Source organism: Teleopsis dalmanni, unplaced genomic scaffold (genome assembly GCF_002237135.1).
Source record: "Teleopsis dalmanni isolate 2A unplaced genomic scaffold, ASM223713v2 unscaffolded_contig_0063, whole genome shotgun sequence".
In the NCBI taxonomy this organism is placed as follows: domain Eukaryota; kingdom Metazoa; phylum Arthropoda; class Insecta; order Diptera; family Diopsidae; genus Teleopsis; species Teleopsis dalmanni.
Window position 1 is genome coordinate 1 of NW_024031445.1, and position 12,319 is coordinate 12,319.

General features: G+C 35.8%; 3 protein-coding genes across 3 annotated transcripts; all 3 read right to left on the bottom strand.

The window, feature by feature from the left end:
* Positions 1-25: 25 nt before the first annotated feature.
* LOC119662995 lies at positions 26-1,087 on the bottom strand (the record flags this gene model as incomplete). Its single annotated transcript, XM_038072655.1, has 1 exon — positions 26-1,087. A coding segment is annotated over exon 1 (1,023 nt), but the record flags the coding sequence as incomplete, so codon positions are not given.
* A 1,998-nt stretch (positions 1,088-3,085) lies between these two features.
* LOC119662993 lies at positions 3,086-4,252 on the bottom strand. Its single transcript, XM_038072653.1, has one exon. It carries the CDS (start codon positions 4,250-4,252, stop codon positions 3,086-3,088), a length of 1,167 nt encoding a protein of 388 aa, XP_037928581.1.
* Positions 4,253-6,542: 2,290 nt separating this feature from the next.
* Positions 6,543-7,256, bottom strand: LOC119662994. The gene has a single exon (XM_038072654.1). The coding sequence runs from the start codon at positions 7,254-7,256 to the stop codon at positions 6,543-6,545; it is 714 nt and encodes a 237-aa protein (XP_037928582.1).
* Positions 7,257-12,319: the final 5,063 nt, after the last annotated feature.

Genomic DNA, 12,319 nt, shown 5'->3' on the forward strand with positions numbered 1-12,319 from the left:
ATTCTTCCAATTCCATTTTATGAACCTTGTGAATGGGCTTAGTGGCAAGTGATGCGGTTTCTTGAGTAAGCGCATGTGACACCGTTTCAGCGAATGTTCTTTTAGGCAGTACAAGTGCCGCACGTTTAGTATCTACGTCTCGTATACCATTAATGAAGCTTTGTATTTTTACGCGTTCGATATAGTCTACCGATGCATCTGCATTTGCTAAATGTGCCAATCTCTCAACATCAGCTGCGAAATTCTGGAGAGTCTCACCTGAGTTTTGGCATCGATTTTGTAGTTCGATTTGGTATATTTGTTGCCTGTGTTGACTTCCAAATCGCCTTTCTAATGCGGACATCAAGGTATCATAATTTTCTCTTTCATACTGGGGTATGGTTTGTAATATTTCTGCTGCGGAACCTTTCAACGAAATAAATAACGCAGCTACTTTATCTTCGGTATTCCAATTATTAGCCACCGCTGTTTTTTCGAATTGAAGCTTAAATATTTGCAATGGGACACTTCCGTCAAACATTGGAGCTTTGTGCTTTGGAGCGCATATTGGTGCTGCTATGCTATGTACTTGTAAATCACGAACACGACTGCTTAGTTGTAGCACTTCGGATTTAAGCTCCTCTTCGTCCCTCTTCAGATCCCGTAGCTTATCTTCAAACTTTTCCACTTGTTGGCGTATTTGCGCATTATCACTTGTTAACTGTTCTTGCAGCTGCATAAATCGTGCCTCCATTTGAGATGAATTTTCTCGCAGCTGAACCGACATTTGTGACATTGCTGTTGAGTTCTCTGTACTCATTTGTTTAATGGCAGCTAATATCGCATTCGTATCTAGTTTTAGTGAAGAATCTGCTTGTGTCGATTTTAACTCTGTCTTAGAGGAGCTTTCTGGAACTTCGAAATCAAATTCGTCTGCGTCTATACCCTCTGCCTCCATTGCATCGCGTAGTCGACTTTGTAAATTTGCCTTTGATCCATCAATAGCTAAATTACGTGCTTGTAGCTCGTTCTTCAATTGTGGAATTTTTAAATCAGCCAATTTAACCATTTTTAACACAGTTTGTTGACAATCCCACTTCTGACACCAATTGTTACGTTTTTATTAATCGTAATATATATAAATATAACTAAAATTATTAAATTAAAAATATTTATGAACTTATGTATGGTTTACAAATTATCTTTGGGCTTCCGTTCGAATCGCGGGATTGTCAACAACTCAACTACTCTTCGACTAGACAGCAGACATCTTCTTCTTTTCTGTTTTGTTATTTTCTTCTTTCTTGCCAACTCGCCGTGTTGCCGTGTTGTACGATGTTATTGCCAGACTAGATTTGTTACAATACTTATGACTACAGAAATATATGCGTTATTGAATTTATTCTCACTCCTTCTGGCCAAGTAACACTGGCCTAGGTACCAGCGGTAACAAGCCGCTTGATAACTTGTTCTTGATTGCATCAGTAGGTTTAGGATGCATGCTCGTATCAGGCAGGGATAAATACACACACTCACAAGACAAGTATTACGTCTCATTTCACCTGACGATCCTGTCTACATCTGAACGGGCTAACACATTACATGGTGATCCAGCAACTACATTGATTGAATATTGCCCATACTTCCATTCTTACATTACAAATGTAACGAACCTTTCTGGCCAGGGTGTTGCTCGCCGGATTCCAGGTCCAGTCCTACAATAAATTTATTTGATAGGAACAGTGGAAAGTGTGAATACACGGTGGACGGTGACGTTGGTGCGATGATGTGGTCCCCTTCTTCGGTGAAGTTAGTTGGTTTGGCGTAGAAATGTTAATTTCAACGCCCCTGACAAAATGTTTGAAGAAATGTGAATTTGTTTTCTATACAATATGTACGCTACTTGGTGCTAACCCAGATCCTTAATCTGTGTTAGCTTGGTGGCCAATTCTTATGTGTAAAGTAGTTTGAGCACTTGTAACCCAAACTACTTGAATTTTCTATGTTGATTAGTTTGAGCACTTGAAACCCAAACTAATCGATGCGAGAAAGTAAGAAAGTTATAATTGATTTCGTTTCTTTTTCTTTTCCTTCTGAACTTTATTAAAATTATTTCTTATATTTATACAAAAATTATTTTATAAAAAAGCTATTAAATTATGCATTAATTAACAATGAATATTAATGCATAATTCACAAATAAATAAATTAGCCTACGCTGTGCTGACATAATTATGGGCCAACATATTACACACTTTCTTCAGTGCATTGACCAACAAGAAAAGCTGATAATACAAAATTGCACTTTTCGTTGGTCAATGACTGGTCGCAGTGTTGGCCCAAATAATATGTAAACACATGTAACCAAATATCAAAATAAAAAACAAAAATATAAAATAAGCCAAGGTATTCAAAGTATATTCCTAAATTATTGTCGAAACGTGTTACATTCACTGAATTCCCTAATACCAATGGCAGGAATAATAGAGATAATAACATTGTGCACAGTAATGAATTAGACAGTGGCCGTGAATACTTTTTAGGTAGCTCGTCTTGATCTGCGCCTTCGTGTGGTGTTTTCGAATTCGTTTTTGTAAAACTTTTTGAAAGTTGTTCATCAGAAACAGGAGATTGGTTATCGGCTGGAAACAGAGGCGCTAGTCTTGTCAAAGGACTTCTTAGAGTTCCTGATGCCATTTTAACATCAACCACGCGAACAAAACCGTCATCTCCCTTATATACCTCTAAAATACGTCCAAGCGGCCATTTTAATGTAGGAACATTGTCTTCCTTGATGATTACAAGGGTACCTTTTTTTATATTTGGGTTGGCTGATATCCATTTGTGTCGACATTGTAATTCAGTGAGGTACTCGGTTTTCCAACGTTCCCAAAAGTCCAATTTGAGGCGAGAAACTAATTTCCATCTTGTCACCAAATTTATATTTCCTGATTGGACATTTGCATCTGCCATTGCTGTGAGCGGTTCTCCGAATAAGAAATGACCAGGTGTTAGTGCTGACAAGTCATTCGGATTACTCGACATAGGTGTCAATGGTCGAGAGTTCAGTATTGCTTCGACTTCTAGTACCACAGTCTCTAGTTCCTCATATGTTAGTGACGTGTATCAATAAGTGTTTTGCTGATTTGACTGCTGCTTCCCACAGTCCACCGAAGTGTAGTGCACGAGGAGGTATAAATTTAAATGTTATTCCTCTTTCATTACATTCGTTAATTATCTTCTCTTGTGCCTTGTTTGCTTGAATTGAGTCTGCAAGTTCAAGTAATTGATTGCTTGCTCCTACGAAATTTGTGGCATTGCCACAAAACAAATTTTTGCAGTGTCCTCTTCGAGCAATAAAACGTTTCAGCGATCCGATGAATGCATCTGTGGTTAAGTCGCTAACTACTTCGAGGTGAACTACCTTAGTTGTAAAACAACAGTACACAGCAATGTATGCCTTGTGTGGTTTCTTCCCTCGGATTCTGTAATGTATCCAAAAAGGTCCGCAAAAGTTCACTCCAGTGGTGAGGAATGGTCGCCCAGGTTGTACTCTTGTCGCAGGCAAATTACCCATCAGTTGTTCATAAAATCGTGATCTTACTTTAGTACAACGTACACAATGTTGTACTACTGATCTTGCCATCAATTTGCCCTTAATTGGCCAGTATCGTTGACGCATGTTAGCTAGGAGAGACTGCGGACCACAGTGCATGTATTTCTTATGGACTTGTTCCATTATTAATTTGACAATGGGGTCGTTATAAGGCAACAACATAGGATGTTTTGCGTCATACGATAATGAGACTGCATCCAAACGTCCACCAACTCTTGTGATGCCCGTATTATCAATAAAACGTGCCAGTGATGCCAATGCACTGGACTTATTTATTCTTCCATCAGATTTCATAATTTTGATTTCATTTTTGAATTCTGCATATTGAATACTTTTGATGATGACCTGATGTGCTGCATCTAGATCATCTGGAGTCAAAAAATTGCTCGAATGATCATTTTGTTTTCTTCTGGTTCTTTTTACGAATCTTAATATATACGATAATATCCGTTGAAGTCTTCCAAATGAGTTGTTGTGTCGTATTGAGTACATTAACTCTCCAGGATTTGCTGTGCCTTCAACAACAGACAATGTAGATACTTGAGTTTCCTTCTTTCGTTCAGGATCAATGAGGATTTCGGATTTTAACGCTGATGATGGTTTTGAAGGCCACAGTTCTTCCCGACCATGCAAGAACATAGGTCCATAAAACCACATACTTGATGACTGTAGTTTATGGGGTGCAAGGCCTCTTGATAAAATGTCAGCTGGATTGTGTTCCGAACTGACGTGGCGCCACTGACTTGTGGCTGTTAATTGATGAATGTTGCTTACTCTGTTTGCAACGAAAGTGTGAAACTTTGATGATGGAGAGTTGATCCATGATATCACTATTTGTGAATCACACCAAAAGAACGTCTGGTAATTTCTTATTTGTAGGTCGTTCCACAGCTGCACAAAGTTCGAGACGAGGTAATGTCAACCTTTTCAAAGGTGCAACCCGAGATTTGGCGCACAATAGTCGTACAATGATTTGACCATTCTGAAGTGTTGATCGCAAATACGCCGCAGCGCCATATGCCTTTTCTGATGCATCTGTAAAGATGTGTAATTGAATATTGGCAGGAACTTCGCCCTTGAAAATATGACGAGATATCTGCAGACAATTTACTTTTGTCAAATTGTTCCGGAACTCTAACCACTGTTTATGTAATTCAGTCGGCAGTTTTTCATCCCAATCCATCTTTAAATTCCATAATTCTTGAATAAAGATCTTTGCCATCACCACAACTGGTGACAAAAGTCCTAGTGGATCAAATAGCCTTGCTAAATCTGAGGTTGCACTGCGCTTCGTCGTGCTGCAAACAGGTTCCAATTTAACCTTGACGCATAAACTATCAGATTTTGGACACCAAGATAACCCAAGAGTTTTTGTTGTATCGTTATTATTTTCTAAATCTAAATTGACTTCTAGGTCATCGTGTGGAATTCCTTTTAGTAAACTTGGATGATTTGTGCACCATTTTCGCAATTTAAAACCGCTTGCTGTCAGTATTTTGTTTAATTGACTCTGAGTTTCCAACAATGTTCTCAGACTATCTGCCCCATGTAAACAGTCATCTACATAGAAGTTTTGTTTGAGAGCAGATGCACCGAATGGATAATTTTGCATATTGTCATCAGCTAAAGCTTGCAAACATTTGGTTGCTAGATACGGTGCTGATCTAGTACCATATGTTACTGTGTTGAGTTCAAAGTACTTTATAGGTTGACTTGGTTCATTTCTCCAAACTATAAGCTGACATTGTCTGTCTTTTGGATGTACAAGTATTTGTTGGTACATCTTTTCAATGTCTGTTGTAAACACATAACGAGGAAGACAGAATCGTAATAAAATAGATAGTAATTCACTTTGAACAGTTGGTCCGATGTGTAGTAAATCATTGAGAGATTGTCCTGATGTTGTTTTGGATGATGCATCAAATACCACACGTAACTTGGTGGTGGTACTGTCGGGTTTAAGCACATAATTGTGTGGTATAAAATAATGTGGTGACATAATCCTTTCAATATCTATTTCGGTCATATGTCCCAATTTTTCATATTCACCTAAAAACTCTACGTATTGTGATTTGAGGTGACTATCGTTTGAAAGTCTACGCTCTAGTGCTAGAAATATATTTGTAGCAATGTCTTTCGAATCTCCCAAAGCGAATCTGTCATTTATAAAAGGAAGACGTACGACGAATTATCCCGTAACATTCTGATATGTAGTTTGAGTGAATTGGGCTTCACATTGTTGTTCTGCTATTGACAAGACCTTTGAGTGAGTATCAACTTCTTCAACCTTCCAAAATTGTTCTACTGCATTTTCTAAACTATCTTCTGCAACCATTGTATAACTACCACATGTTGCAACCATTGTGTTACCATTTTGAATTTTTCCAGATACGATCCATCCGAGCACAGTGTTCTGTAGAATTGGTAGTTCCCTTGAAAGTTGTATTTGACCAGGACTTAGGAGTTGATGATAAAATTCTGCTCCAAGCAACATATCAATTTTGTCAGACTTATAGAATGTAGGATCTGCTAATTGGATGTTATTGGGCAGATTCCAATTTGAAATTTGTAAGTGTTGCGATGGTTGATTGGATACAATTTTTGGCAACACAAATGCTTCAAGTATTGTTTTGTAATCGGTCACTTTTGATTGCACAGAAAGTGTTGTACGAATTTTAGAACTCAATTTACCTATCCCTATGCCTTCGATGCAAATCGAACTGGAGCTTACTTGCGGACCTAATCTGGATGCCAGTCGTTCAGTCACAATATTTATTTGTGAACCTGAATCCAATACTGCTCTGCACTCGACTGTTCTTCCATTAGAGTTGGATGCTAAAAGTTTTGCTGTTCCCAAAAGAACGAAACTGGTCTGACCATGATTGATGGATGACATTAGAGTTGTTTGTGCAAGTGGCCTTGAAGTATTTTCAACTAACTTATGATTTTATGGTTGAACTGGGTGTCTATTTTGATGCAACAGTGTATTATGTCTTCTTTGGCATATAGTACAACCCCTGCTGGAGCATTGTAATGCCATATGACCAGGTTTCATGCAGTTTGTGCATAATTTATGACGTTTCAGTAAATCATACTTCTGTTGTATGGATTTACGTTTGAAAGTTTCACATGAAAATAATTGATGACTACTATTGCAAGTAATACATTTTGATCCTGAGTCTGTAGCTGCAAGTGCTACTGCTGGATGTCGTGGTTTGTGACTTTGTTTGTGGTTTCCATTCGTCATTGATTCGAATGCCTGAAATCTTCCTTCTAGGAACCGCAATAATTCTTTTAATGAAATTATTCTTCGGCTGTCTTCTAACGATTGCTCGAATGCTGTATGTGAAGCTTTGTCTAGCTTTCTAATAATTACGTTAACCATTATGGCGTCCCAAGATTTAACATCAATACCTTGAGCTGCTAATCCATAATAACATTCTTTTGTAACATCATGTATGCCCTTAAGACTGCTTGCTGATTCAATTGTTATATTTGGTTGTGATAACAATTTATTGAGTAATGCTGTCACCAAGAGTCGTTTGTTGTCATACCGATTTGACAGAATATTCCAAGCTATATTGTTATTTTTCTCGGAAATTGGCAGATGCCGTATGAGGGCTTTCGGCTCACCCGCCAAATTTGTAGATAGATGGAACATTTTGTGGGCTGCGCTTATTGATTGATCATGGATCAATTGTTGAAACAAATCTCTAAATTCTCTGTACCGAGCTCTGACTGCTTCTTTAATAACGCATCCATGGCGATGTTTGAATTTTCGGTCCGAAAATTCCAATGAATAAATACTTCAGCTGCTTGATGAGTGAAGTACACCTGATTATGTCCTTTCTGTAGACAGTTGACTCCTTCAAAGTGTTCTTCGTCAGGATAATGAAATGAAAATTGATATTATATCAATAATCACGTCGGGGTCACCAAAAAATGTACGCTACTTGGTGCTAACCCAGATCTTTAATCTGTGTTAGCTTGGTAGCCAATTCTTATGTGTAAAATAGTTTGAGCACTTGTAACCCAAACTACTTGAATTTTCTATGTTGATTAGTTTGAGCGCTTGAAACCCAAACTAATCGATGCGAGAAAGTAAGAAAGTTATAATTGATTTCGTTTCTTTTTCTTTTCCTTCTGAACTTTATTAAAATTATTTCTTATATTTATACAAAAATTATTTTATAAAAAGCTATTAAATTATGCATTAATTAACAATAAATATTAATGCATAATTCACAAATAAATAAATTTGCCTACGCTGTGCTGACATAATTATAGGCCAACATATTACACACTTTCTTCAGTGCATTGACCAACAAGAAAAGCTGATAATGCAAAATTGCACTTTTCGTTGGTCAATGACTGGTCGCAGTGTTGGCCCAAATAATATGTAAACACATGTAACCAAATATCATAACAAAAAACAAAACTATAAAATAATATTAATTAAATGCAAACATAAACACAATGCATTTGGCGTAGAAATTTTAATTTCGGCGCCGCTGACAAAAGGTTTGAAGAAATGTGAATTTCTTCTTTATACAATGGATTTGGTATGGCTGATAATATTCATGTGTTATTATCACCTTACCAAGTAATTTGTTAACGAAAATATGATTTCGTTATGAGCAAATGAGTAATAGAAATTTATATTTCTATTACTAACGAAATGTTAATTTCGTTATTTATAATAAATTTTAAAAGAAATGTGTATTTCTATTAAAAATAAAAAAATCAAACAAAATAGAAATCGAGATGTAAATTTCGATTCTTGGTGTTCAGCATGTGTAATATGGAGCAACCTGTTCTTAGCTCGATGTCTTGCTGAATCCCTCCTTGCGCTTTTGCTTCGCCTTTTATATACGCGAGGTAGATTTGTTTTTGTAATTGCAACGGTGCGTTGTTTACAAGCTTTATTATTGTTTTTGATGTTTTTTATTTTATTATTATATATATTTTGTTTTGTATTATTACATTATTGTGTGGTAAAATTTACGAGTGTAAATTTTATGTTACAGTAAGTTATTTGCGTTTTAAATTAACAATAAAATTAACCAGTTTTCATTGCATATATCAACTCCACACTGATTGTATGTAGGTTGGAAATTAGTTAAAATTTCCATCCTTGTATCTCCCTCCTTTTTAGGGAAAGTAAAGTATGACGGGACGCGCTACCTGTTAGCATGGTTTCTGTTCCGTTTCTTTGGACTTTTGAATATTTTATAGAATTTGTCTTGGTCTGTAGTATTCTGATCGTTATCCTGTTGAAGTTTACTTCGGCCTTTTACTTGTCGTTGCTGATTTTGCGAACTGGATTGTTCTTTTTCTAGATGTAACTGCAGTAGTTGTTCTTGTTGCATAGTGCCTTTCACCAAAACTTCTTGTGTAATTGGTAATAGTTGCCGCCATGATTTACTGATACTTTGTTCTTTGTTCTTTTCTTTCTCTTTTATTTCTAATTTCCAGTTGCTTTCTTTTTGTATAGAGTTTTTTTTGTTTTTTGTTCAGTCAAGGCTAACAATTTTCTTAATATAAATGTTTATAACTATTTTACACTTTATTAATGTTTAATTATCAGCTTTAATCAACTTAGTTAACATTAAAAATACAAATAAAGTTATATATTGAATACTAACACGTCCTTAGTTATTATAATATCATTTCGTACTTGAATTTTACTTTCACAATTAATTCAAAACCTTCAGTAATCGTGCTAGCAATTAGTGTGTTTCTTTTAACTCTTACACGTTTAGTTTTCCATTTACTTTTATTTAAATCATTTATTTTCTTTTAAAAATTTTTGCAAATATTCTTGTTTTTTAAATTGCTTCTTCGAACCGACTTTTTTAACCCACTCTCCCAAAACTGACCGTTAAAAAAAAACTACTCACAACTGAACCCTTAGTGTTGCAAATTGAATCTTATATACCTAAACTTGATGCAATACCTGACCTTATAAATGCCCTAGTTACCTCATTTAGATTTTTTAACAATTTCATAATATTTTTTGCTAAACTCGCAAAGTGTTTATTGTTACAAGAATGCCCTTCATATTTTTGCAATTCTTCCGCATTTAATATTTTTTCAAAGTCACTTACATCACGATACCAATTATTAACCAAATACCAAAATCAGCATTTTTTATCGTCGAACTGACGAACTGCTGTTTTGGTTCTGGTCAACAACCGCCTAGATGTAAACCACCTTGCCTACTTTTAGGAAAATGTACGATCACGTAAGATCGTACACACTACATTACGGAAGAACTGCCAAAACCCGTGAAATTAAATAAAACAAATATTTAACTCACAACAGCAAATACTTCTTTCGCAAGCTGCAACACAGCATTTAAAGTTATTTCAATAGGTTTCCAAAAATAAACCTTACCCGTTGAGTCCATAGATTTCAATGTTTGAAAGTATTGCAAAAACTCTGTTATGTAATTGAAACTGTGGCAGCATTACATAAAACGACTAAAACGTAAAACACTGTGACAGCATTACATAAAACAAGTAAAACGTAAAACACTGTGGCAGCATAATAAAAAAGAAAAAAACACAAAATAATGCTAGAGAGGTTTTTTGGACAGTGCTCTTTTGACCTACTTGGCATGCATTTTCGTAGTTGTTTAAACAATAGTATTGGCGGTAGAAATCAGTAATAAAGTCATTGAAGAAAATTTGTTTAAATGTTTAATAGTGAACAAAGCAAAATCGAACAAATATAGTGCAGTTCAAAGCAGTTCAGAAGTCAATTCAGAGCAGTGTTCAGTGTTCCGCACACGTTGCGCAGCAACATTAAATTATCAAAGTTAATGGTTTAAAATTTTGTATATACTGTGACGATTTTTTCCAACACGTCACAAATAAATTATGATAGTTGAAAATAGCATGAAGTTATTGTAGTAAACAAATAAAAAAACCCAACAACAGAATTAAACTATTTTCAGTCGAAAAAAATTATATATATAGCATGAAGTTATTATTATTATTGTAAACAAACAAAACAATAGAATTAAACTATTATTAGTAAAACCAAACCCACGGAAAAAATATTAGTCTAAGCTATGAAAAAAATATATAAAGTATTAATAAAGTAAAAGGAATTATTTTAGAAAGTAAGATAGTAATAAGTAATTATAAATTATCATAGAATTTAGTTATCAAAATTAAAAGAAACAATAAATCTCTTGAAAATACAAATTAAGTAATAATACTTCCGATTTCTTTGAGGGTAATTATTTTGCCAAACTTTAATAATAAATATGCAGCAAACAACAACAGCAGAACATAGCGAGATCAGTAGCAGGCAATAACAACTTAAAAGAAAGCTACACAGTATGCACTCAGAAGTCAGTTATCCCGTTATATAAAATCCGTATAAAAGGAGAAGAAGCAAAGTAAAACACAGGAACTTGGCCACAGCACTTCGAACAGTGCACATCACCAGAGGTTCAATCACAGGTCGTGAAGCAGAACACTTCACAAGGTAATCACAGAGGTAATTATTAAGTCATAGAACTGATTCCTAGCAACACAGCCCTATCGGTAGTGTTGTTTCCTAATCCCACAGTGTAGCCCAGTCGGTAACACTGAACCTAGCAACACAGCCCTATCGGTAGTGTTGTTTCCTAATCCCACAGTGTAGCCCAGTCGGTAACACTGAACCTAGCAACACAGCCCTGTCGGTAGTGTTGTTTCCTAATCCCACAGTGTAGCCCAGTCGGTAACACTGAACCTAGCAACACAGCCCTGTCGGTAGTGTTGTCTCCTAGCCTACCTTTAGTCATTCTTTTGTGTTCTCTTATTTACAGGAGTTATATTAATTGTCCGTATTTATAATTACAATAAAATATCATTAGTACATAAGTATAACTATAAATATTGTAATAAATTTATTTTGAGAAAAATAATAAAAACCACGAAACTAACGAAAATAGCCCGTTTTTTAATTACGAGAAGATTCAGGGTTACAGAGAAAAAAATATTCTTGTAACGACTCTGGGATCCGGCGAGAAAAACCCCGGCTTAAGAAAAAAAGGTTCTTTACAAGTGGCGCCCGAGCAGGGACCCTGAATACAACGTAGAAAACTTCGTGATATAATAATGAGTAAGGAGGATCCGATTTTAGCACGAACCTGGTTGGTCGCATCACAGAAGTCTTAACTCGAATGAAACGAATTTAAGAACTCTGGAAGGAAAAAAAATATATATCAACGTATATCACACGAGGAATACAAAGGGGCAGATATGAGTCCTACAATGCGCTCATCCATTCAAACAATAGAACATGTGGAAAAATGGTCCTTCAGATATGACGGTGGTGAGGATCCATTGAGTTTCATCGAACACATAGAAGAACTGGCAGACAAGTATAGCATCGATGTAAACTTAATTCCACGCACAATGCCCTTACTTCTCGAAAATAATGCACTAATATGGTATCGCAACAACAATTGTCGTTGGCAGTACTGGACACATTTCAAGGTTGATTTTCTAAAGTTTTTTATCCCGTCTAGATTCTTTAAGCAAAAACAAAAACTACTGCAATCCATAGCCGTCGAAGAACAACAGCAGCAAGTTAATCAACAACGACAGCCACAACAGCAGACTAAGCAACAGCAACAGCAGCAAGTTAAACAACAACGACAGCAACAGCAGCAGACTAATCAACAACAAGAGCAGCAAGTTAAGCAACAACGACAGCCACAACAGC

Excerpts from the sequence above, each read along its gene's own strand:
- LOC119662994 (XM_038072654.1), bottom strand. The coding sequence starts at position 7,256 with ATGTTCCATCTATCTACAAATTTGGCGGGTGAGCCGAAAGCCCTCATA.
- LOC119662993 (XM_038072653.1), bottom strand. The coding sequence starts at position 4,252 with ATGTGGTTTTATGGACCTATGTTCTTGCATGGTCGGGAAGAACTGTGG.